This window comes from Pristis pectinata, chromosome 23, assembly GCF_009764475.1.
Source record: "Pristis pectinata isolate sPriPec2 chromosome 23, sPriPec2.1.pri, whole genome shotgun sequence".
NCBI lineage: Eukaryota > Metazoa > Chordata > Chondrichthyes > Rhinopristiformes > Pristidae > Pristis > Pristis pectinata.
In genome coordinates, this window is record NC_067427.1 from 16,360,900 (window position 1) to 16,388,443 (window position 27,544).

Genomic DNA, 27,544 nt, shown 5'->3' on the forward strand with positions numbered 1-27,544 from the left:
TATTAAGGAATCATTATTGAGTAGGACAGGCTGAATTGCCCAAAGGGTCTTTCCCCATTGGCTTTTATTTCTAGTTTTACAACTTCCTTGTCTCCTGTTATGGCTCTGTAGATGTGATCATTTGCCTAAATGCTCGATCTTTATGCAAGGCAACATGGTATGTATTGGCGGATTGTTCATCTGAAGGGTGGCAGTGGGCCACCTGTTTTCATTTTACCAAGAGGGGATCTTGGAGAGTGGCCTGTACTGGAGACCCAAGTAGATTTCCTGATTTCTTGAAACTGAAGGATAGTTATCAGCTCGTTAGATTGCCATCAATTGACAAATTCAGCGTACATGAGTTGATTCCTTCAAGTATAGCTCAAAACATACTAGGTTGTACAGTCAACCCTTCAAGGCACTGATGATGTTCAACAAACAATTAGGCAGTGAACATTTTCACAATTTTCAGAGACATTCCAAACATCTCATAGAATATTTCAGTGTAGACACCCATTCAGTATGTCATGCCTGCACTGGCTCTTTGATAAAGCTATCTAATTTGTTGTCCTCTGATACTCTTGCCCCATTGTCTATCAAAATTTCAGAGGATTGCAGAAATATCTAATTTATAGATTAAAAATTCTCAAACTGCCATGATGTGGTGTGAATATATTCTCTGGATTATTCATTTGGGATTCTGGATTACCGGTTGAGTAACATAGTCATTGTACAATACCGGTTGAGTAACATAGTCTCTTACAAAACACTGGATGAATTTATATCATTCAGTTACAAGTTCATAAGCTTCTGAGTGTTAGTTCTAACAAGGGGTCCCTGGAAGCCAATATTTGCCAGATTCTCCAAGCAGAAATTTTGGGAATAATTGATCTACCATCTTCAGTTATGTTTTTTAATCTTTGGGGAAATATTCCCAGAACATTGGTTTGTCTTTCAAAGCTGGAGAGTAAACTATTTTTTTTTAAAAACTACAATTTATTTTTATATAAATCATATCTGAATAGAGCATGAAAAATGAAATCTAAATGTTATGCAGCAAATACTTTGGGTAGATGTCCATTGCTGGTCATAGAGTAGGCTAATCTGGGATATTACTTCATTTGTGATGTCTCTGTCTTGTCCGCTTTCTTTTTCTCTCCACACATGCAAAGCTTAACCAGATGTTTTCCTTGGGCATGATTTCAATGCCATTTGGAGTTCTAACTGGATTGAATGCACACAAGCCTGAGAAAACAACCAGAGAGACTTTAGATTCCTCACTTCCACGTTGCCATTAACAAATACTTGATGAGAGAAGTGGCTTAACAAATTAAGAGTTCATGTGCACCAAGGAAACTATATTGTTAGTGGTATCCTGGTAGTAACCAGGTCCATTAGCATTTAATTAACCAGAATGAGTTAATGTACAATCTAATCTCTTAAGGCACATAGAGAACTTGATCTTGGTGCTTTACGACATTATATTTTTGAAATATAGCCATGTAGAAAATGGCAGCCAAATTTTTGTTGCTTGCAGGACCTTAGTCTGCAATGTGATAAGTTGCCAAATTATCTGTTTTAGTGAAGAGGGATAAGTGTCAGCCAGGACAAGAATGTTCCAATGCTTATTTGAATCAGGTGAACACCTGAGTATTCAACACTTCCTCAGTACAACACTGAACTGTTGCCTCCCCAAATTTGAACCCACAACCCTCTGGAGTATGAATGTTGCCACATGAGCAAGGTCATAGATTAGTTTGTAATTGTGGTCCTGCTTCATTTTGTGCTTGTTGATCCACATTGGCTTGTGGTCTCCTAACACCTCACTTAAAATTCTCTTTTATTATGTTTAAATCTCTTTGTCATCATCCCCCTTCCACATTGTATCTCCCTCAATTCAAGAAACTCCACCATAAGGTCTATGTTCCTAAGTGTGTAACAACCCTTTCACACCTTCCCACCACTGCCCCATCATTGACCCACTGTTGATGCTTTCCCTTCTACCATCTGAGCTCCACTATCCCCTTGAATCTGAAGCATAGGTGCAAATTTAGTAGATAACATTATTCACACCAAATCTTGTTGATAACCAAGGCCCCATGCTTTGCAGTTTCATAAAGTTTCTGCACTTCCAGAGCCCTTTCTTGAAAGCCACTTTTCTAACAGCTTTTGTCACTCCCACGACAATCCTTTTCAGTTGCTCTCCCATAATTCTGATGATTGCTGTGAATCACACTGGGATTTCTTTCTGTGTTAAAGATGCTGCTTGATTGCAAGCTGTTGTTAACCCACCAAACAAGAAGTAAGCTGTAATAGTTATGCTGAACACTACTAAGATGATGGTTCCTGGACCCACATCCTGAGGTTTGCAGCTGTTAGGGCAGGCACAAGGGCTAGCGACAGAAATCTGTAACACATTAGGATTCTTTGGATCTTGAGAAGGAATCACTGAGTAGCTGGAGCTGCAGTTGTATTGAACTACTGTCTGCAGTGAACTGCTGAGTGAAGCTGCAACATAAAGAGAATTAAGATTATTAGGAGATACATAGAGAATATGTACTGGAGGTGAGGGGGCATCAAAAACAACTTGCAGTTGTTAGTACCTTTACATATAGTACAAAAACAAGCCAAAGCACTTTAAACATCAGATATAATTTGACATGGAGCCCAAAGACGAGTACTAAAGACTGATTCCCAAAATTGTGGAATGAAGAGATCAGAAGCAGTATTGATCAGAAATTGGCTTATGGACAAGGAAGAGGGTCAAGGTAAATATTGTCCTCCCAATCTGGAGGATGTCCTCTAATGCTAAGTACTGTGAGCACTATGTTTACTATAAATGACTTGGATATATGTGTATGGGAAAAAAAATCTCAAGTTGCCCCTCAAAGTTTAGAGCTGCGGTAAATAGTGAAGAAGATGGGAAGAGACGGCAAAAGGACCTTAGATAGACTGCCAGAAATGGAAGATAAGTGGCAAGTGAAATTTAAAGCAATAGTGTGTGAAGTGATGCATCTTAACAAAAGAACAAAGCAACAATATAGACAAAATGGTGCAATTCTCAAGGGTGTGAAGAACCTGAGTGATGGACAAAAGTTACACCAGGGGTCTGAGTTGAAGACCTTTTATGCAAAATGTATTTTGATTTGGAGCTTGCTGCTTGTAAAGATGTTGGAAGAGTCTATGAGGGAAAATTTGCAGTTCTACGTGGTCCAAACAGGAAAATGGAACTGACTAGATTTTAAGAGATATCTCGCATGGACTTAAATGAGCCAAATAAGCTCTTACTGTGCTGTGACGATTCTCTGACATTGAGACTAGTGACCAAAGGGTTGGTAAAGAGGTAAGGTATAAGGTGCATGGGACATTGAACAGTACAGCACAGGACAGGCCCTTTCACCCATGATGTTGTGGAGAATTAATTAAACCAATGACTCCTAATTAATCTAATCCCTCTTCCCCATACATTGACCATATCCTTCCCTTCTCTGCATATTCATTTAAGAGTCTCTTAAACGCTCCTATATTATCTGTTGCTGCTACCACCACCCCTGGCAGTGCATTCCAGGCCCCCACCACTTTTTTTTTAAAAAGCTTACCTCCCACATTTCCTTTGTACTTTCCACCTCTCACCTTAAATACAAACTCTCTAGTACTAGACATTTCAATCCTGGGAAAAAGATACTGGATGTTTACTCCATCCCTCACATAATTTTATAAACTTCTATCAAATCTCCCCTCAGCCTTTGCCACTCTGGAGAAAACAGTCCCAGCTTGTCCACTTTCTTATAGCACATGTCCTCCAAACCAGGCAGCATCTTGGAAACCTCCTCTGCATCCTCTCCAAAGCCTCTATATTCCTTCCTATAATGAGGTGACCAGAATTGAATGCAATACTCTAAATGTGGCTTAACCAGAGTGTTATAAAGCTATAACATCACTTCCTGGCTCTTGAATTCCATGCCTTGACTAATGAAGGCAAGCATGCTATATGCTGCCTTTACCACCCTATCAACCTGTGTGGCTGCTTTTAGGGAGCCATGTACCTGGATCTGAAGCTCCCTCTTCAACTCTGTTAAGGATCCTGCTATTAACTCTGTACTCTGCCTTTATGTGGGATCTCCCAAAGTGCAGCCCCTCACACGTACCTGGATTAAATGCCATCTGCCACTTCTCTGCCCATATCTGCAACTGATCTATATCCCACTGTAACCTTTGGCAATCTTCTATGCAATCCACAATGCCAGCAATCTTTGTGTTGTCTGCAAACTTACTCACTCACCCTACCACATTTTCATCCAAATCATTTATATGACAAACAACAGGTCCCAGTACAGATCCCTGCAGAACACCACTATCACAGACCTCCATCCAGAATAACACCTATGTACCACTACCCTCTGGATCCAAAATTGGCTTGCCCATAGAAGACAATTCAGCCAAGTCACCATGGATCCCCTGCATTCTGATCTTCTGGATGAGTGTACCATGCAGGACCTTGTCAAATCCCTTAATAAAATCTACATATACAACATCCACTACTCTACCTTCATCAATCACCTTTGTCACCTCTTCAAAACTCAATCAGAAGAGTCAGACCTGACTTGCCCCACACAAAGCCATGCTGACAGTCCCTTATTAGACCATGCTTCTCCAAATGCTCATGTCCTATCCCTAAGAATCCTCTCAGAAGCATCATACAGGAGGAGAGGCAGAATTGTCACCAGAGTGGCTGCACTCATTCTCTCATTTCCCTCCCTCTCTCCTGCTTCTCAAAGTTCCAAAAAACAACACTGCAAAGGCACTATCCAGTGGTTTTGAGTGTTACTAGCAGATCTAGCACTTACTGATCATCTGCTGCTCAGGTTTAATCAGTATGGTTAGGTCTCAATTTTTCTCCTGTATATGACTTTTCTGCAGTAATGTAATATAAACTAAGAATATTGATTTTTAAAAAAGGCATAGAAATGTAGAGCATGAAGATGGAACTAAACCATTTAATAATAGCAATAATTTGTTTTTTCCTTTAACACAGTAAAATTTGCAAAGGCATTTCACAGAAGAGTTACCAAATAAAATGTGACACCAAGTTACCCAAGAAAAAGCTTGTACTCGTGACCAAAAGCTTGGCTGAAGCTGTAAGTTTTAAAGTCTAAAGGAAGTGGGAGAATTCTACTTGGGGGTTAGCTTTTTGTTATTGCTAGTATAATGGATGCTGGTTCCACAATGTCTTGGCTGAGCATGATGCCAAATTAAACGAATCCCTTCTGCCTGCACATGATACATATCCTTCCATTCCTGGCATATTTCTCTTGGTTCCTCCTAGACTGCACTTGTCATCTTTTCCTACTTCCTCAGCTCATAATAAATCTCTTTTCCAAGAACACAAACCCCCTTTAGTTCTCTTCTGTCAATTTATTGCATGGTCCTTTTAAAAATTGAGTAGTTGAGTTTAGAACAACAAAACAAGAAGAGGCCCATTTGCTCCAGCCTTTCAGCTTTCCAAGTTTTGTTTTCAACTCAAGATTGGGCCCTTCATATAAATTTGAAAAAAAAGAAAATGGAGAAATCTTACCTGAGTAGGTGACGGTGAGTATTTTTGACTTGTTATCATAATTGAATTCATTCAGCCTGTGCCTCCCGTAGTTAAGAAAATCCACATTCTCTCTTCCTTGAGCTTGGTATCTGATAATCAGGCATGCAGCCACATCCAAACAGTCAGAAGCAAACATGAAAGGTTCACTAAATGGCTGGCAAGGGCTAAATGAGTAGAGGATATTAAAATCAGAATCTTTGGTTGTAAGTGGTTTATCCCTTGCCAGAAATCCATTATCATCTCCTACAGCTGCTAGATTAATCACTCCTGATCCATCCTTCATTATACATTTGCAGTGATTCAGTTTAATGCATTCAGATCCCTGGGAGAAGGAGGGAAAAGGCCATAATATTATCAGCAAGCACAACCAGCTGGAAGTCCCAGCCCCAGTACTCTGCATCTTGGAGAGAAATTCCTCACGCTGCATCTATGTTTAAAATGTTATATGAGTGAGAAGTGTATTTGAAGTCGGCAACTAAAACTCTTTGCAGTCACTCATTGGTACTAATATCTTGGTTGCTAAGTGAAATCATCAGGTTAGTACAACCCTCCACTGCTGATTGGTATGACACACGGTCCTCTTATATTGATCGAGGTAAAATACCTCAAATTAAAACTTTTTGTCATTACCTTCAAATTTCTCTTTTTCTCAAACTTCTTCCAACCTTATAAATCTGTGATTTGTGTACTCTGAACTTAGCTTTTGCATTTTCAGTTTTAATCACTCCACCCAGTGATGTTTGTGCCCTAAGTTTCCAAGTTCTGGAGTTCCTTCCCTCTCCTCGAAGAAATTATTTAAAACCTACCTCTTTGAAGTGGTCAACTAGAACTAGTAAGCAAAAGCAATGTATGACATCACAGGAAACTAATAGGCTGGAGACTTCTTTATCTCACAAGGGTTCACTCTAAAATGCAGTGCAGAGCAAAAAGTACAACTAAAATTGGTACCTTTAAACCAGATTATTAAATAAACTAAGTTATAATTTTAAAAATTATAAGTAGCCAGTGGAAAAAGTTAAATAGTAATAAATAGTGGCCATCATGGCAGGGCAAGTCACATTTGAACTAAGTGGCTATAGCCTAAAGAAATTAAATTCAGAACTGATGAACTGGAATCTGAGCCTTGGGTACTGCAATGCATCAGAGGTGGAGAAAGTTACTTGAATGTTTTTTTTGTTCCTAAGTCACACTCCTGAGATGATGTTTTGTAGATTTGGTCAATGGACAGGAACAGGAGGGTTTGACTATGGGTGAAGAAGTTGAGGATCCAGGTGGCAGCAGTAGAAGAAGCATGTCAGCCCAGAGCAGTTTTTTTGTCACTCTCAAACTGGATGTGAAATTCTACCATGTTCTGGTCACTATGCTCCAAAGAATCCTTGCACTTCTTGAGTAGATATGAGGTTCTAGTAGCTTGTGTGAACAGGAATAAGCATAATGCCCACAGCATCAAGTTATTATAGCAGGGTACTAAGAAAAAAATCAAGGTTATTGAGAAGAGTCAACATGATTTTGTGAAAAATAATCTTTGATCGATTTATTGAAGTTCTTTGTGGATAAAGTGGGAATTATTGGATTTACTATGTTTAGATTTCCAGAAGGGATTTGATAAGGCACCACGTCGAAGATTATTGCAGAAAATAAAAGCTTATTGTGGAGGAGGTAACATTGTTATGGATAGATTAGATAGCTAATAGAAAATAGATAACATAAATGGGTCATCTCTGGTTAGCAGGATGTAATGAGTGGTATGCCACAGGGGCTTCAGTTTTTGCTTGCTATTTATATTAATGACATGGCTGAGGAGACCAAAGGAATGGTTGCTAAATTTGCTGATGATGCAAAGAGAACTCGGAAATTAAATTGTTAAGAGAACATAAGGATATGGTAAAGGAGCGTAAATCATTTTAAAAAGAAGCCTGGTAGGCACGAGGGAAAATAATTGAGTAATATTAGGATATTGTAATATTCGGATAGTGGTGGGAGGAGGCTTCTGCAGAGCAGAAACGAGTTCTGGAACTGTGATTTCAATCCCTACCACTACACAGCGATTTAAAGGTCGGGTAGGGGAACAATACAGGGGAAGTTTAAGCTCTGACATTGTTTTAAATTGTACTTTCTACGAGCTGAGTCACGTAAAAGCCGAAGGGCTGGGACATCGGTCACGCTGTGCTGGGCTATGCTGCCCTCCGCCAGCAGCCGGAGCTGCACCGGCCCCTTCTACCAGCTCTGCTGGGCTCCGACATTGGAAACAGCGCATGCGCCATCTCATGGGCTTCGTCACCGTCTCCAGCGGGAGGACAATGATTGACTGAGAGGATGAACCGGTAAATAAAAGAAAGAACAACAGTTTGAATATTTCACACACTCCCTCAGACGGTATATTAGAAGGTGTATGATTTAGGCCGAATGTGGAAGAGAAATAGAGCAAGTACCGATCCCAACAATCGTAAGATGCGGGTAACGGAAGGTGTGACCCACGTGACCGAGCTTTGGCCGTGACCCCGGAAGTTGACGATCAGGTGCCCGAAGTGGTGACGATGGTGAGTGAGGCGCCGACCGGCCGAGGACCCTTCCACCAGGCAACCCCTCGGGGTCGGGGACGACTTGCTCCGTTGGCTTATGTCGGTTCTGAGGCCACTGGTCCTCCAGAAATGAGGCAGGAAAGCCTGACGGGATGGGTGGGAAGTTTATGGATGGTGCACTGGGATGTGTGCCCACACGTATGGACCCAAAGCCATGCTGAATGTTCCTTCACCACTGTGAGCCGCCCGAGGCAGGGATTCTCTTTCAAAGAGGCTTTTAGTGCATCCTCAAATCTTTTTCTCTATTACCTGGTGGTAATCTCTTTCCATCATAGAGCTCTGACTAGAGTGGAGACTCGGCCCAACACAGCCAACTGGGTGTAATTAGTGCTCAGGGCTGTCGGTATTAGTTGGTTGCTTATCCTTCGAGTGGATTAGAAGACATTTTTGTAGTGCCTTGAGGCACCTGCTGTAGGTAATCCAGGTCTCAGATGCAGGAATCAGAGCTGCCTCGTAGATCCTGAGCTTTTTGTGTCAGGTTTGAGGTCTTGATCTCATATACTCATTTCCTCCAGCCCCCGCAGATTCTACAGTGGCGTAGCAGGTAGGACTGCTGTCTTGCCGCTCCAGCAACCTGGGTTTGACTCCAACCTTTAGTGCTGCCCATGTGGAGTTTGCATGTTATTCCTGTGATCATGTGGGTTTCCCTCAGGTACTTCTGTTACCACTCAGATCCCAAAGATGTATTGGTTGGTAGGACAAATGGCTACTGTCAATTAAGCCTAGTTTATGGATGGCAGGAAAATCTAGCTGATAAGTGAGAAAATGTGTCGTATGTGGGAATGGGATTGCTCTGAGAACCACAAGTGACTCCTTTTCATGAGAATATTGGGACTCTTAAGGATGGAACAGATCTATGAGGAACTTCCTCTTCAGCCGCTGGCTAGGATCTTTGAGTCCTCATTGTTCACGGGAATAGTACCGGAGGATTGGAGGGTGGCAAATGTTGTCCCCTTATTCAGAAAAGGTAGTAGGGATAGTCCAGGGAATTACAGACCAGTGAGCCTTACGTCTATGGTGGGCAAGCTGTTAGAAAGGATTCTTAGAGATAGGATCTATGAGCATTAAGAGAATCATGGACTGATTAGGGACAGCCAGCATAGCTTTGTGAGGGAAGATCTTGCCTCACAAGCCTGATAGGGTTCTTTGAGGAAGTGACCAGGAAGATTGATGAGGGTAGTGCAGCAGATGTGGTCTACATGGATTTTAGTAAGGTGTTTGACAAGGTTCCACATGGTAGGCTTCTTCAGAAGGTCAGAGGGCAAGGGATCCAGGGAGGCTTGGCCATGTGGATTCAGAATTGGCTTGCCTGTAGAAAGCAGAGGGTTGTGGTGGAGGGAGTGTATTCAGATTGGAGGGCTTGACTAGTGGTGTCCCACAAGGATTGGTTCTGGGACCTCTACTTTTCGTGATATTTATTAATGACTTGGATGAGGGGGTGGAAGGCTGGGTTAGCAAGTTTGCAGACAATACAAAGGTCAGTGGTGTTGTGGATGGTGTGGAGGGCTGTCGAAGCTTACAGAGGGATATTGATAGGATGCAGAGCTGGGCTGAGAAGTGGCAGATGGAGTTCAATCCGGAGAAGTGTGAGGTGGTACACTTTGGAAGGACAAACTCCAAGGCAGAGTATAAGGTTAATGGCAGGATTCTGGGAAGTGTGGAGGAGCAGAGGGATCTGGGGGTAGATATCCACAGGTCCCTGAAAGTTGCCTCACAGGTCGATAGGGTAGTTAAGAAAGCCTATGGGATGTTAGCTTTCATAAGTCGTGGGATCGAGTTTAAGAGCCGCGAGGTAATGATGCAGCTCTACAAAACTCTGGTTAGACCACACTTGGAGTGCTCTGTCCAGTTCTGGTCTCATTATAGGAAGGATGTGGAGGCGTTTGGAAGGGGTGCAGAGGAGATTTACCAGGATGCTGCCTGGATTGGAGAGAATGGATTATGAGGAGAGAGTAAGGGAGCTAGGGCTTTACTCATTGGAGAGGAGGAGGATGAGGGGAGACATGATAGAGGTATACAAAATATTAAGAGGAATAGATAGAGTAGACAGCCAGCGCCTCTTTCCCAGGGCACCAATGCTCAAAGCAAGAGGGCATGGCTTTACGGTAATGGGTGGGGAGTTCAAGGGAGATATCAGAGGGAGGTTTGTCACCCAGAGAGTGGTTGGTGCATGGAATGCACTGCCTGGGGTGGTGGTGGAGGCTGATACGTTGGTCAAGTTCAAGAGATTGCTAGATAAGCATATGGAGGAATTTAAAATGGGATATGTGGGAGGAAAGGGTTAGTTAGTCTTGGCCGTGGTTTAAAGGTCGGCACAACGTGGTGGGCCGAAGGGCCTGTATTGTGCTGTATTGTTCTTTGGTTCTATAGTTTGGGACAATATAGCATTTAGTTGGCATGCTGGTAGAATTGCTGCCTCATATCTCCAGCAACCGGAGTTCAGACCTGACCTTGTTTCTTTCTGTGTGGATATTGCACTTTCTTCCTGTGACCACAGGGTTTTCCCCAGATATTCCGGTTTCCTCCCATATGCCAAAGGCAAGCATGGTGGAAGATCAATTAGTCATTGTAAATTGCCCCTAATGTTTAGATGAAGAGTAGAATATTGAAGGGTGGAGGAGGGATGGATTTGAAGGGAGAACAGATTGCAAGGAAAAAAAATTAATGGGGGAATGGGATTGCTCTATAAAATTGCATAGACTTGAAGGTCTGAAATTACCTCCTATGTTGTATGGAAATATGGAAAGGCTGTTATGGCACATCTACCTGCTTGCTAACTAAGGAGGACATAAAGGACATTCTGTGTCTGGTGATTGGATGTGGAGAGAATGATTTCTCTTGTTGGGGAAACAGACACCAAATATTTTTAAAACAGAATTAGAAAGATAAGGGAGCTGTAGGTAGGTAAACACAAGGGAGTAAAAGGTTACCATGGGTAGGCAGGAATATTGTTAGAAGCAGATCAGCCATGATCTTATTAAATGGCACAGCAGGCTTAAATGGCCTACTCCTACTCCTCATTGATATGTTTGTAGGGTGCAATCTCGAGTCTTCCATCCTACGAAGATTAAGCCTTCCCATTCACATTCATAATGCCTCTGATGCCTGCTGTCACTTTGACAGTTAGCAATTTCTTGTTGCCAACTGTTTTCTCTCCATGGATGTCAAATCTGTCTACACCTCCAAACCACACTGGAATGGTGTGATGACCCTTCACTCTTTACTTAAACACAGGTACAACCAGCTCTCTTCCACCACGACCTTCATTTCTCATTTGACTGAACTCATTTTTTACATTCAACAGCTTCTCCTTTAATCCACTCATTTTCTACAAATCAAAGGTGTAGCTGTGGAAACTTGTATTGTCTCTTGCATGGAAGAGTATCTAGAGTCATGAGGTACAGCACAGAAACAGGCCTTTTGGCCCCCAAGACCGTACCAATCATCAAGCACCCATTCTTACAATAATCCTAATCCCATTTTATTCTCCCCACATTCCCATCAATTCCCCACAGATTCTACGACTCATGTATACACTAGGGGCGACTTAGTGGCCAATTAACCTACCAAACCACACATCTTTGGGATGTGAGAGGAATCTGCAACACCCTGAGGAAAATGTATAGGGTCACAGGGAGAACGTGCAAACTCTACACCAAGAGCACTAAAGGTCCGGATTGAACTCTGATCACTAGCGCTGGGAGGCAGCAGTTCTACTTACTCTGCCACCCTTAAAATCTGAATATTAACCTAAGATGTCCTTATTTAACTTTGTGACAAAGTTTGTTCGACATTTCTGTGAAGTGTCTTGGAATGTCTTATCATCTTAAGATATACAAATGAAGTTGCTGTATGAAGATTAGCGAGTAGAGTAAAATTCCAGAAAAGATTATTATCAAGCCAATCTAACTCAGTTATTTAAATCACTAGCTGGACACTTGCTGTGCAACTTGGAGAGATTGCCGTAATTCAGCAACATTTATCACTGAGCCCAGAGTGTCTACTGCAGAAAATCTGAATGTCATAGTGTGAAAACTACACCATGAAGTACATTTGTATTAACAGAATGGTGTAGTATTCATGTTGTCTGCACCCATTCTGTGTTATATTTATACCAGGAATGCTCAAAGTGTCCTCATCTTGCATTGTATTAAAAAAAATCACAATTGTAAACTAAAGTTAAAAGCATTGATTCTGTATCACACTTGTGAGAAATCCCTCCTCTTAAAAGTTTTGTGTTTTACATGCATTCTCTGTTTGAATACTGGCCAGCATGCTGTTGACAATACATCTGTAAAATACTGTGGGATATTTAATTGCATTAAAGCTGTTGGTATTGGGAGCAGTCCAGTGAGTTTGCTAGAGAGCTGCATGCAATCTAAAGAAGCTGAACCTTTTTAGAATAGATAACGATGTGAGTTTGACCTTTATTTAGTGCAGCAGAGATGACAGAATTATGTTTTTTAATGTTGTTTGCTAAATTTCTGTTTTTTCTCTCCCTCTTTAGGCTACAGGTGTAGACCAATTGGTTGGAATGGGACTAGTGGGGTTCAGCTTGGTACTTTTCACATATTACACCATTTGGGTAATTGTGTTGGTGAGTACTGATTTAAAAAATGCAGTCATGTATTAACTTAAATAACATTGCCTAGTGCTTAGGTTATTGATTCAATAATCCAGGGAAATGTATTAATTCTTCAATATTCTCAGGATATGAATGTTGTAAACCCACATTTACCAACATCCATTTATTGAACCTCAGTACATGATTTAGAAACTAGCCCGCAAGGCAGTTAAGAGTCTGTCATGTTAGTGGAACAGGAGTCATGAATGGAGAAGGATGGTGGGCTTCTTTCCCTATTAATGTCTTCTTTGAGTTTCTGTGACAATCTTAACACATTCATGGATATTTTACTGATACAACCTAACATTATAACCTAATTTTTTATTTATTTACATCACTGTTATTTGCATAAGAGAAAAAGAAATGACTTTCTTTTTGGCCACATTTCATATTCTCGGGACCTCCCAAAATGGACTACAATTATTCCTCAAGTGGTGAGACTATTGGAATGTTATGAAGCAAAACAAGTTGCCGGAAAACAAACTGAGATAATTATTTTAATGGTTGTCTAAAAATAATGTTATTTAGGAGATAGGAGGGTTTTTCTGGTCTTATTTATGTAGTAACACAGGTTTTTTTTAAGATTAACCTGAGAACATAAGGTAATTTTTTTTAGGAATAGGGAATTAAGGATTACAGAGCCAAGACAAGTAGGAAATGGGATACAGATCAGTCTTGTCTATTGAAAGGTGCACCCAAAGCCTTTCACAAAAACTGCGGATGCTGGAAATCTGAAAGAAAACTCAGAAGGTCAAGAAGGATATGTTGGAAGAGAAACAGTTAACATTTTGGGCTGAAGACCCTTCATCAGTACTGATAAAGAGAGAAAGCAAGTTAGTCTAGGTAGCCGAAAATGTGGGGGAGGGCAATGGGTGGAACAAAGGGAATGCCAGCAATGTGATGAAATGATGGGCAGCCACTGAATGGTTCTTTATCCCTTTAATGTATTGCTAACATTGTGAGGTCTGGGTGATGTTGAATATTCTGACCTACTGGAACATGTCCAGCACGTCAGAATATATAAATGAAAGAAAAAAAGGAAGAGAGGAATGGCAGGGAAAAATGTCCAGTTCTTTCATGTCTGTACTTTTTCTAATATTTATTGTTCAATTTTTAGAATGTTTCTAACTTGAATGAAAAGATTTATTTAGTAGGCCATTCTTGCTGCCTACCTCAATTTAATTATGTAATTTAGTATTAAAGTAAAATAATAAAGTATTAAACTTTCTGTTCATGGGAAGGTTGGTAGCCAGAAAAGGCCAAAAAAGATGGAAGATAGTGAATTTTTTTTATTCACTGTCATGTGATCTTGAATGCACCACCTTCAAGGGCTGTGAGTGCACATTATATCACAAGTTTTTTCAAATGCACTCATTATTTAGTTAAAACAGAAACATTTGAAGTACTTTTGGAAAATATCAAAGGAAGCATGACAAATTGGATGCTTTCAAACAGATGGCACATTGGATCTGATAACCTTATTATCACTGTATGAATCTGCACTTGATATAGAAAAGGCTGTACTTAAAATATCTGCTTGACTATATTGTCATCTAAAACAAATCCAAATCATTAGTACTTGTGCCTTCAATAATCATTTCTGGCTGCAGTGGACGGCAAATTTTCATAATGTCCTTTCACACTGGAATAAAATCCCAATCTGGTTGGTTATTTACCTGTATAATAAAATGTCATCATTATCCTAGGCTTAAGAGACAGTGGATTTGCATCCTAGATAGTGCCCTCAAGTCTGCTAGAAAGCAATATCTGCTATGGCTATAGAAACCCTCACAGGAGTGGTAATCCCTGTTGCATCTACAGCACTTGAAGATACAGTATACCTAGCCAAATCAATGCAGTGTTCTTCCTGCGGGCTCTTTTCTGTACATAGTGTTTGCTTTTCTTTTGCTTATTTTGGAGGTCTTTGTGGTTCCGTTGGCTGTGATCCTGAGTAATAATCATCAGGGAATAATGTCAGACATTAGTGATTCGTGGCTTTGACTTAAGAATAATTTTAAGTTTGTTGTGCTTGTTTCTCTCGCTAATCATGGATCCTCTCCAGATGATTTTGCACGTTATCTTATTTTAAACCTGCTGACCAACGTAATTCTTCTGTTTGCAGCCATTTGTGGACAGTAGACATATTCTTCACAGCTATTTCTTACCACGGGAATATGCCGTGATCTTGCCCGCTGTTGCTGGCCTGCTCCTGGTTTTATTAGTGGGTAAGTGCTCAGATTTTTCTCTATCATTGCTAAGTAATTGTTTCATTATAATTTCTGCCAGTCAGTTATTGCTCTAACTCCCTTAGTTAGCTAATGATAACTACACTTAAAAGTAATTCATGGAGATTTAATGTCTTGTAAGGGTGTGAAAGGTAAGATAAGAGATAAGATATCTTTATTAGTCACGTACATCAAAACACACAGTGAAATGCATCTTTTGCGTAGAGTGTTCTGGGGGCAGCTTTGTATCTACTGGAAATTTGGGACAACTTGCCATTTGAAAAGATGATACAAAAAGCAGAGGGAATTAAATGATGGTCAAAAGCATTGAGGGATCTGAGGGACTTAGAAGAAAAAAATGAATCAGCTGATGCTCTTTTTAAAGAAGAGAAAGTTGAGGGTGGCATAATGGAGATATTTAAAAATCATGGTGAGGTTTGATAGGGTAGATCAAGAGAAGATCGCTCAACCCTGTCAAACCGATCTATAATGAAGACTAGCAGAGACCTCTTTACCCCATTCTCCACACCCCTCCCCGCAGGATGCGGAAATCACTGCTAAAAGGAGTAGTTGAGACAAAGAACATAGATGTCATTTAAGGGAACATGAATAATTACGTGAGGCAAAAAGGAATAGAAGAATGTACTGACTGATTGAGATTGAGGAACATAAGATTGCTATGTTGGTGCCAGAAGCATGGCAACACTTGTGTGCTGCCCCCAGAACACTACGCAAAAGATGCATTTCACTATGTGTTTCGATGTACATGTGACTAATAGAGACATCTTATTTGGTCTCGAGCCCGCTCTGCCTTTCAGTTAAGGTCTTGGCTGGTGCAATCTTGACTTCCACTCCTTTTCAACTCTCTCTCCATACCCCTTGCATCTTATAGTTTAAATGTCTGTTGTTCTCTGTCTTCACACCCCTCTGGGGTAGAAAATTCCAAAGATTCATGATGCTTTGAGAGAAGAAATTCTACCCTGTGTCCATCTGTAAAGGGCAACCCCTTATTCTGAAACAATGAGCCCTGGTTCTACATACCCCCCCCCCCCCCCCCGGGGAAAACATCCTCTCAGTAACTTATGTTTCAATAAGGTCACCTGTCATTCTTCCACACTCCAATGAATAAAGGCCCAACTTGCTCAATCTTTCTTCATACATAAACTCCTTCATCACAGCAATCAATCAAGTGAACCTTTTGCATTGCCTCTAATCCTTTCTTAAATACGGAGGCCAAAACTACTGCAATTTCGGGACTGCTGTCTTACTGTAGATGCAATTTCACTAGCACCCTGTAAAATTGCATCAAAACTTCCCACTTTTATACACCACATCCCTTGCAATATAAACCAACATTCCATTAGCCTTCCCAATTACTTGTAATACCTGCATGCTAGCATTTTGTAACAAAAGTAGAAAATGCTGAGAACATCCAGCAGGCCAGGCAGTATTTATCGAAAGAGCCACTGTTTCGGGTCCAAAAAGTCCTCACAACTGGAACAGAAAATGCTGGAAACATCCAACAGGCTAAGCAGCATCTTTAGAGAGAAAAAACATTTGCTTACATGTACCAGGACCCATTTCCACCCCCACCGATCCTTTTGTATTGCAACATTTTGTGGTCTAATTTCACTTAAATAATAGGTTACCTCTCCATTCTCCCTTCCAAAGTGGATAACCTCACATTTTCTGACATTGTATTCCAGCTGCCAACAACTTGCCCACTCACTTAATTTACTTCTATCCATTTGCAGGGTCTTTCCATTATCTTTGCAACTTGCTAGCCCATCTATTTTTGTATCATCAGGAAATTTGGCTATGGAACAAGTCATTCATCCAAGTCATTAAAATAGATTATAAATAGTTGAGCCCCCAACTGATCCCTGTGGCACCCCATTGGTTACTGATTGCCAACCTGAAAATGACCCATTTATCCTGACTCTAATTTCAGTTAGTTAGCCCCATGCCTCCTTGTAACCTTTTATGTGACACCTATTGAATGCCTTTGGAAAATCCAAATATACTGTACCCACTGGTTTCCCTTTATCCGCTGTTTGTAACATCCTCAAAGAATTCTAGCAAATTCATAAAATGTGATTTCCTTTTCATGAAACCAATTTGACTCTGCTTAATTGTTTTAGGATTTTTTAAATGTCCTGTTATTACCTCCTTAATAATGGATTCCAGCGTTTTCTTTATGACAGATGTTACCTTAACTGACCCATAGTTTCCTGCTTTTTCCCTTCCTTTTTGGAATAATTATGTCACTTTACAATTATCCAATTCTCTGGAACCACCCCAGAATCCAGGGAATTTTGGTAAACTACAACCAATGCCTCCATTATCTCTGCAGTCACTTTCTTTTAGACCTTTGGATTCAAGTTGTCAGGTCCAGGGGACGTCAGCCTTTGGGCCATTAGTTTTAGTAGAAGACTGATTCAAAATAATTATTTTGAATATCTGCCATTTTTCTATTTCCCATTGTTAATTCTCCAGTGTCATTCTCTAAAGAATAGTGTTTACTTTAACTATTCTTTTTATATACCTGTTGAAGCTCACTGTCTGTTTTTATGTTGTTAGTTACTCTCATACTCTACCTTCTCTTACTTCATGATTTTTTTTTAGTCATCCTTTGCTGTTTTCAAAACATTTCTCCATCCACTGGCCTACCGTTAACTTTGCAACATTGTAAACCTTTTAACGATACCACTTGTCCTTGCAGGAATATACATTTGAAATTTATGAAAAATCTCTTTAAATGTCTACCACCACTGATCAATGCCTTTCAGTTGATCTTCCCCATCAATGTTAGTCCTCATACCATTGTAATTTGCTTTTATTTAAATTTAAGGTACTGCTTTCTGACTCTGGTTTCTCACTCCCAAACTGAAATTGAAATTCTACCATGCTAGGAACAGTCCTTCCAGGGCAACCTTTTATCGTGAGATCATCAGTCAGTTATCTGCCTTCTACAATGTCACTTTTGAACTCTGACATTACTCTTTGAAAGCAATGCCAGGCCCACGCTGTATTTAAACTCTCAGGGCTTCTGTTCCCACTTTTTTAAAGTGCATGGACTAGTTGGACTGAATGGCATCCTTCTGTGTAATAGTAGTGGATTTGAGTTGACAGTATCATTTCTTCTTTTCATTCCAGGAACATTTATTGCTGTAGTAATGTGGAAAAACAGAAAACCTACAAAGAAAACAGATTAAACAGAACTCAAATAAGAACTGCAAGATTACTTCATTGTCAGCTTGTCCAGGTCAGAAAATGGAATAAACAGAGGATTAAAATACAGACAGCAGATTAACAGAATAAAGTTCTGCTTCATTGATAGTTGTGAGATGCTGTCACATACTGTTATTTTCACCATTTGTTGTATTATCTTAATACCTAATGCTAGTCTGCAGTGGTATTCCTCCAGTGCCAGTTCTGGCCATTTGTGTTCCCTGGTGATAGCTGTTAAATGCTACTATGAAGCCTTTGCAAGGTACAGTATATATAAAATAAAATCCCATTTATAAATAATTTAGGAAATCTGTTCTTCTTAAACCTGACATTTGTTTCCTAGAATTTCATTCTAGACAGTGGTGAGATTTTCAGAAAATTATTTCTCAAAATGTGGGTGTTGCTGGCAAGGTCAGCATTTATTACCTATCCCTAGTTGCCCTTGGAAAGGTATTAGACCACTGCCTTCGACCACAACAATTTATGCGGTTGGAGTTCTCCTCTGGTGCAGTTAAGTGGAGAATTCCAGGACCTTGACAGTGTGACGTAGAAGGGGTGGTAGAAAATGTTCAAGTCGCGGTTGTGTATTACCTGTGAAGTCACCTAGTGTTGATGGTGTTCCACTGAGTGCACAGCCCTTGAACTTTTAGGTGATGGAAACACCAGGTTTCAACATGCTGCTGAAGAACCCTTGACAATTTGAAGCAGTGGATCCTGAGGATAATACATACCTCATTCAGAGTGGACTGTATTGCATGGAGCAGATGGGCTGCTGGTCAAACATCCTGTTTTATCCTGAATGGTGTTTCTCTCCCTGCTGTGTGTAAATTAAAATCAGAACCTGACTCTGCAGTTGCAGGTCTTCCATAATAACAGAGCAAAATGACAATTGCATTGCAAAGTAATCGGGGGAGTATAACCAGTAGCTTGGTATAATCTTGCAGTTTTAAGAATAGCTTGAATTGTGGAAGGGTTATGCTGAGAATGTTTTTTTTGTTAATCATAAGCACATATCTTAGAAACAGATACATAAGAATTGTGTTGCTACATTTAAATCAGTTTGCATATAGTCTTTTACAGTACAATGTAGAAATCTATTTGCAGCTCATTTTGTATTTTATGATACACAAAGAAGAACAATAAAATCATTTCAAAATGAAGGATGAGGATGTTCAGTTTGTCGTAAAATTAGAATTTTTTTGATGTTGTGTCACCTAGTATAGATTCACTGAAACATCTGAATTTTAAATGGAAAATATTGTGTTTGGAATCTGTTTTTGTTTTATCTTTTCCTCTGTCTAAAATATTAGTTTATTTTTTATTTGCATTGTAATGGAAACTTTTATTGAAGCAGAACAACAACAAGATTTGCTTTGTCCAGATCAAATGAGAATTTGCATAAGTCTGTCTTTTTGTGGAATACATGGAAGAGGCCTTGTTCCAGTCTTACTCAGGCTCACTCTCTTGACTCTTGTCCTGTTATATCAATGACTGTATTGTTGCTGCTTCCTTACTTCATATACTTTTACTGCCAATTTTTACACAGGCCATCTTTGATTCTTCCCTTCCCTTTCTGGATCTTTCTGTCCAAATCTCGGGGGATAGGTTAGCGACAAGCATCCATTACGTCTCACACTGATATCTGGACTATACTTTCTCCCACCCTGCCTCCTGTAAAGGCACCATTCCATTCTTTAAGTTCTTCTGTCTCTGTCATATCTGCTACAGAGAAGAGACTTTCCACATAAGTGCCTCTATCCTGAACCATGACTTCTCCTTCATCATAGTTGATGGAGCCCTTGACTACATCTCAGCTATTTCCAGTTCCTCTCTTCTCACTCTCTGTCCTCGCAGATAAAGAAAGAATAGAAGGGGCCCTCTGGCCTCCTTACCCCTTCACTTTCCCCTCCCCACCCTCACAACCTGCCCATCGCGCAACCTTCCTCCCTCTGGTTCCTCACCTCCTTCCCTTTATTCCATGGTCTACTGTCCTCCTCATATCAGATTCCATCTTCTTCAGCCCTTTGCCTCTTCCACCTATCACCTCCTAGCTTCTCACAACTTTCCCACTCCCACCCCTTTCTCACCACGCCCCCTCCCCATCTACTTACCCTCCTCTCACCTGGATTCATCTGTCACCCACCAGCTTGTGCTCATCCTCCTCCCCCCACCCTGTTATTCTGGCTTCTGTCTTTCTTTCCAGTCCTGATGGAAGGTCTCGGCCAAAAACATCAACTGTTCATTTCCCTCCATAGGTGCTGCCTGACCCACTGAGTTCCTCCAGCACTTTGTGTGTGTTGCTCAAGAATAGAATTCCCCGGTCCTTGCCTCCCACCTCATCAACCTCCGCATTCAACAGATTATTCTTTGTAATTTCTACCACCTTTAATAAGATTCCATCACCTGACACATTTACCCTCCCCTCATATTCACTAAAGGCACTGTTCCCTTGCTGACTCCCTATTTGCTCTTCTGTTTCCACTAACCACTCCCCTTCTTTCAGCACTTTTCCATGCACCACAGGAGATGCAACGTATCCTTTTACTTCTTCCCTTCCCATCAAAACAGTCCTTCCAGGTGCAGCAGCAATTCCCTTACACTAGTTCCAATTTAGTGTACTGCATTTGATGCTTCCAGTGTCGCCTCTTTGGAGAAACACAATGCAGATTGGGTGAGTGTTTGCAGAGCACCTACATTAAACCCACAGGGCTGACCTTCCTGTTGTATGCGTCTTCAATTCTCTATCCAACTCCCACTCTTGCCTGTCTGTGACCTCCAACACTTTTTTAACAAAGCTCAATGTAAGCTTGAGGAACAGCAATTCATCTTCTGTCTGTTCATGTTGCAGCTTTCTGGACATGATATTGAATTTAACATCTTTGGGCATCTCAATCTCTGTAGCAGAACTGGACTGTTCTGCTGTAGGTCATCCACTTGTACTACTGGCTCAGCTTTTCTCTCTCCATCAGCATGGTCTGACCAGTTTAGCATTCCCTACAGTGCTGCATTGTCCAGCTTTTGCATTCCTTGTTTTGTGTTTTCTCTCTCTTACTGCCTTAATTTCACAACTTTGTTTTCTTTATTCATGTTATTTCTTGCCCTCATTAACCCATCAACCAAATTACTTCATCAACAGGTTATCCCCCATAGCAACCCTGACTTCACACCATCATCAGCGATATTTCCTTTGTACTATCCATCCTGACCTCACTCTCCACGTAGCTTAAAACTTGTTTTCTTTCCTTCCCAGTTCTGACAAAAGATCTTCAATGCGCATATTAACTCTATCTTTTTCTGCCTGATCTGCTGAGCATTTCCAGCAAAACCGTCCCGACGCACTTTACAGAAGTGGAAATATAAAGATAATGCTCGGCCATGTATTTTAGGCAGATATGACGCAAAGCGTAAGGAATATGTTAAAGAATATAACAAGGGTGCACAATTCCAAAACTAAAGACCTTTGCAGCTGAAAGCATTGGGTAAATGAATTCAGAGGTGAACATGAGGCCAGAATTTAAGAAATGCATTATTTCGATAGATGAGCTCCATAAAGCTGCCAGTAGTGAAGAGGTTAAATTCAGGGATGCCACAGCTGGAGGAGTGAATATATCTTGAAGGGTTAAGTGGCTGGAGGACATTACAAAGTTGGAAGAGGGGACCAACAATCAGGATAATTGAAAATCATAATTTTGCTTTCATGCTTGCCAGTGTAGATCAATAAAGACATGGCAGCAGAGTTTTGAATCAATTATAGAGATTGTGCTGAGTGAGGCTAGCCACGACTACTTTGGGGTAGGCAACTCTAGAGGTTGTAAAGGAATGGATGAGGGTTTTGACAGCAGATGAACTGAGGCAGTATAAAGGAGGTGAAAATAGATGGTCTTAATAATGACATGAATGTGTGTTTTATACCACATTTGAATGCTCATACCAGATACCAGTCTTTTTCAATCTTTTTATTAGTTTCCAAATTAATACAGATTAATATATAAGATCAATGATTGTACATATAATACAAAGAGATCAAGAGCGCAATCATGACATAGATAATCATAAAAAGTAATAAAATATAAAAAAAATCTTTAGATCTCATGATCTCTTAGTAGATGAATATAATATAAAAGAGAATAAAGAAAAAGATTTATTGTATATATAAAAAAAATCCCCAAATCAATAAAAAAATTGTAAATAATATAACAAACTAAACTATAAAGAAAATTTCAAAAAAAAGGAAGAAAAAACTGGACTGAAATTTCTCAATAAAAAGAGAGCAATATTATGTCAACTCCGTTCCTTTAAATTGAAAAGTTATTGAAAAGGGATCTATATCATATGAAAGTATTGAATAAATGGACTCCAAATGTCTTCAAATTTAAGCGAAGGATCAACAGTACCACTCCTAATTTTTTCCAAGTTTAGACATGATATAGTTTGAGAAAACCATTGAAAAATAGTAGGGGGTATTGGATCCTTCCATTTAAGCAAAATGGATCGTTTGGCCATTAATGTGACGAAGGCAATCATACGGTAAGCGGAAGCAGATAAATGGCGAGACTCTATCGTTGGGCATCCAAAAATTGCAGTGATAGGGTGGGGTTGTAAATCAATATTCAATACAGCTGAGATAATGTTAAAAATGTCTTTCCAATATTTTTCTAAAAGAGGACAAGACCAAAACATATGTGTCAGAGAAGCCACATTCGATTTACATCTGCCACATTCGATTTACATCTGTCACATATAGGATTAAAATGGTGATAAAAACGGGCGAGCTTATCCTTTGACATGTGGGTCCTGTGCACTACCTTAAACTGTATCAAAGAGTGTCTGGCACACATTGAAGATGTATTAACTAATTGAAGAATCTTCTTCCGTGCCTCTGTAGGTAAATAATATCAGTCTTATTAGGACTTTGTAATAATCAGAAGATATTGATTAAACAGCTGAAGCCCAAAATTAAAGTTCAACATATTTTCTTCTCTTACGTTACACCCCCACCCCGCCCCCACCAGCACTTCAGCCAGTGGTTGACCTAGTTGGGCCAGTGTTTCAGGGCCAGTCTCTTCATCCTGAGCGGGATGCTTCTGGCAGCACCTCTCTAAACACCCCTGAACAGGGTATCCTAGATGTCTTCTCAGTTCCCACAAGCCATTGGGCACGGCAGTGGTTTGAAGAGTCAGGAAAACATCCTTGATTTCCCTTAACCATATTATTCTTTCAAAGAGTGCATCTCAGTGATACCACACCCTGTCCTCCACGATCTATCCCCTTCTCAACAGGACTGTACCTTGCAAAGGCTTTTCATAATAGTCTGGAGTGAGAACAGGAACAAGAAGAGGCCAATTAAAACCCTGAACCGTTTCCAGCATTCAATGCAATCATTTTTGATCTGTGATCTAACTCCACAGACCCTTTATCTCCTATTCTTAATACCTTTGTTTAAAATAAATATATCAGTCTCAGATTTTAAATTAATAATTGGCCTAATATCATCTAATTAGTGAAGGGGATTTTCAAATGTCTACCACATTTTGTGCAGAATTGTTTCAAATATCTGGCCCTGATTTTTAGACTATGTTCCTTTTATTTAGGTTCTCCAAATAACAAACCTTCTCTCTATCCTCATTAACTACTTTAATATCTTGAAAACTTAATCTGGTATCCTTTAATTTCCAAAATCCATCTTGCTAACACAACTGTGGGAGTCTAGGTATCAATCTATTAAATCTTATGCTGTACCCTTCCCAAGACCAATTTACCTACTTAAGATGGGTTTCCAGATCTGAACGTAGTATAGCCTAATAAGGACCTTGAATAGCAGGAGCATGATTTCTACTTCAATCTCACACGCTAGATACAAGAGCTAGCACTCCATCAGCTTTCTTGATTACTTTTGTTACCTTCTATGACATTTTAGTAATTATCTCTGTGGACCCTGTTAGCGTAACGCTATTACAGCACTAGTGACCTGGGATCAATTCCAGCCGCTGTCTGTAAGGAGTTTGTACGTTCTCCCTGTGACTGCGTGGGTTTCCTCCGGGTGCTCTGGTTTCCTCCCACGTTCCAAAGACATACAGGTTAGGAAGTTGTGGGCATGCTATGTTGGTGCCCACTTGCGGACTGACCCCAGAATATTCTACACAAAGATGCATTTCACTGTGTGTTTCAATGTACATGTGACTAATAAACCTTATCTCATCTTTTCCATCTCCATGGTTTTGAGCTTTTCACCATTTAGAATATATTCCATCTTATTTCATTTGTTGAAACCAGTGGTTTCAACAGCCTCCTTACCCTGCAACCACCACACCCCAACTTCTTCATTGATGTTGAGATTCAATGGAGTAATCCAAGCTCCAACTTTGGTGAGATAAGTTAACAGGACAGACTGCTTATTGAAACTTGTTTTTTGTTTTATGTGTTTCTGTATCCTTTATAATGTAGTGTAACTCCACCTGTCTTGTACTTATTCACATGTCACTTATGGTGCTTCCCATATCACTTAGCACACCAGCAGAGAACTTTGTAATGCAGTCATATCTCAGCTGGAACAACAGCTCAGCTACTCCTTTCGTGAGCTTTTAAAATATTTGTTTATTTTTAATACATTTTCTCCCTGGAAATTGGCTGAGTATCATTGCAAACTGCTACATGTTTACTGTAATTGTGGAAAGTGTTAATACCTGTTGTGGTTGAAGCTGTTTTATTTACTTCAGTTATGGCATGCTGCAGCTGGTCTGGTTAGAATCAGTATGTTATGGAAATTTATAATTAGAAACATTAGAGTTAATTATAGCCTGAGTTTTGTTGTTCCATCAGAGAGTGGGTTTGTTACAAAGTTTTCTGATGAGCTAAGTGACAAGAGCTCACATGAGACAATGGAAATGTCTCATTAGAATGGATAACATGGATATTGTACATTAATGGTTCATATCTTGGCTAAACCACACAAGGGGTTACTGTGCACATGCTTTGTTTGCATATTATAAGCATATAGAGGTAATTGTTACCAGAACTGAGGGGTTATAACTAATAGGAATGATTGAACAGACTCTTTCATCTGCAAAATTGTGGTTGAAGGATAATGTGCTAGAAGGCTTTGATTATGAAAACATTTGATAAGGTAGGTATAAAGCGGAGACCAAAATGAGTAGCTATGAGATTATGATATTCCAAGATTTACTTAATTATCCATAGAAAACAGCCCTCAACAACAGGCTGGGGTGACTAGCAAAAATGCCAGTAATGGGAGATTAGGTAGGTATGAAGGGGAGAAAGCAAAAGAGGAGCAAGCTTAAGAGATGGGAAGAAAACTTTGTGGATGTTATACATCAGCATAGAGCATTTGAACGGAATTTGTTGCTTCATTGCTGTGTATTCTATATTTTCACCCTGCCGGATTGACTGAAGTCACTTCACTTTTGCAACCTAATGGTAGGGCTGTAATTCTGCATTTGGATATCCTGAAATGGGTTTGTACCTTCCAGTATAGCTAGATAAAATGTTTTGCTTTTGACATTTCATGAGCCTTTTCAGTGACTTTTCTAGACCTGGCTCTCTTCAAACGTGAAACATTGTCATAAACACAACTAACCACAATCATTTTTGCATCAGCATTTAATTCCTTAATAATGTGAATTCTGGCAAGTATTACTATTCACAGATCTCAGACTTGATAAAAGTTTGGACTGATCTGGAATGACCGCACAAAGAGTTTAAATTCTAAAATAAATCTCAAGATTTCTCATATTCGGCATTGATCCTTGTTTAACACCGGCTTGTTTACTACAAACACCCAAACTAAAAGATGATTCTGTATATGATGGAGTCACTTGGGGGTGAAAGGTAATCCCCAGGTCTGTATATTTTTTTAAAATTAATTCTCAGGCAGGCAACACTGGCAACACTTATTTTAGTGCCACCCTTGAATATGTTGACTGCCTTATTTTTGAATGATTGCAGTTTGTGGAGTGATGCTCCAATAATGACCTTAGGTAGGGAATTCCAAGATTTTAACTCAGTGAAAACACCAGGATTTACCAGAGTCTAAATTAGGATGGTGTGAGACTTAGAAGGATCTTGGAGTAGTGTTCCCATGCACTGCCACCCTTGGCCTTCCAGGTGGTTGATATTAGAGATTTGGGTATTACAATTTTTCTGTTACCGTGTCTTTTTTGTATTTGTTCAGGAAAGATACTGGATAAACTAGTAGTAGTAGTAGTGCAGGGAATAAATCTTTTTCCACCGGCCTAGACTTTCAAAAACAATTGCCATTATAAGCCATTTTACCAAAAGTCTTTTACATATACATCCCCCAGCATTATTTATTGCATTATGAGACCTGAGACAGACTGGGGGACCGCTTCGCTAAGCACCTGCGGTCCATCCATTGTGGCCATCTGGATCTCCCAGTTGCCAGCTGTTTTAATTCTCCTCCCCATTCATACACCGACTTAGCTATCTTCAACCTCCTCTACTGCCAAGATGAGGCTAAGCATAAACAAGGGAAACAGCACCTTGTATTCTGCCTGGGTAGCCCCTAGCCCAGCGGCAGTAACATTGAATTCTCTAACTGCTCCCCCTCTGTCCCTTTTCTCTCTTGATCTACCTGGCCCCCATCATCATCCTTTCCCCTCCCCCACCCTCTCCATCTGCCCATCACCCACACATTGCTCCCACTGGTTCCCCTTCCCACCCCACTCCCTTTATTCCGTGCTCCACCTTCCTCTCCTGTCAGATTCCATCATCTTCAGCCCTTTGTCATTTCCACCTGTCACCTTCTAGCTTCTGACACTATCCCATTCTCCCCTCCCCCATCTGCTTATCACCTTCCCACCCCCCTTACCTGGATCCACCCATCATCTGCCAGCTCTTGCTCCACCCCTTCCCTCCACCTTTTTATACTGGCTTTCTCCCTCTACCAGTCTAGATGAAGGGTCTCAACCTGAAACTTCAACTGTCCATTTCCCCCCATAAATACTGCCTGACCTGCTGAATTCCTCCCGTGTTTTGTGTGTTGCTCCAGATTCCAGGATCTGCAGTCTTCTGTGTTACCAAAATTACATTTTGTTTGTTCTGGGACTGCTGATCTCACCTGATAACACCACCAAAGGGCAGATTCCTTTGGCACTGACATCTGTTGATCCTTACAAGAAGTTGCGCACACTGGTTAAGTTCAATCTCCACTCTGTTCCACGTCCTGTTGTTGACCACCCTGCCAATGTTCATCCCTAAGGATACTTTGGAGAATGTCCTCAGGGTGGAGAGAAATTGAAAGAAAGAATGACTAATTTTACCAATGATTTAA

At 40.3% G+C, this 27,544-nt stretch overlaps 1 protein-coding gene across 2 annotated transcripts; it reads left to right on the top strand.

The window, feature by feature from the left end:
* The first annotated feature begins 7,960 nt into the window (after positions 1 to 7,960).
* Positions 7,961 to 19,397, top strand: dpm2 (dolichyl-phosphate mannosyltransferase subunit 2, regulatory). Of its 2 annotated transcripts, none has more exons than XM_052037376.1 (4): positions 7,961 to 8,115; positions 12,665 to 12,754; positions 14,904 to 15,006; positions 18,163 to 19,397. In XM_052037376.1, exons 1-4 carry the CDS (start codon positions 8,113 to 8,115, stop codon positions 18,219 to 18,221), a joined length of 255 nt encoding a protein of 84 aa, XP_051893336.1. In that variant the 5' UTR covers positions 7,961 to 8,112; the 3' UTR covers positions 18,222 to 19,397. The 2 variants fall into 2 exon arrangements, with proteins under 2 accessions (XP_051893336.1, XP_051893337.1); XM_052037377.1 differs by lacking the exon at positions 7,961 to 8,115 and adding an exon at positions 8,126 to 8,231.
* Positions 19,398 to 27,544: the final 8,147 nt, after the last annotated feature.

What these genes read in the sequence shown, in the direction of transcription:
- dpm2 (XM_052037376.1), top strand. An exon ending in CCATTTGGGTAATTGTGTTG is followed by an intron (nt 12,755 to 14,903) that starts GTGAGTACTGAT and finishes TTCTGTTTGCAG; the next exon opens with CCATTTGTGGACAGTAGACA. An exon ending in GCTCCTGGTTTTATTAGTGG is followed by an intron (nt 15,007 to 18,162) that starts GTAAGTGCTCAG and finishes TTTTCATTCCAG; the next exon opens with GAACATTTATTGCTGTAGTA.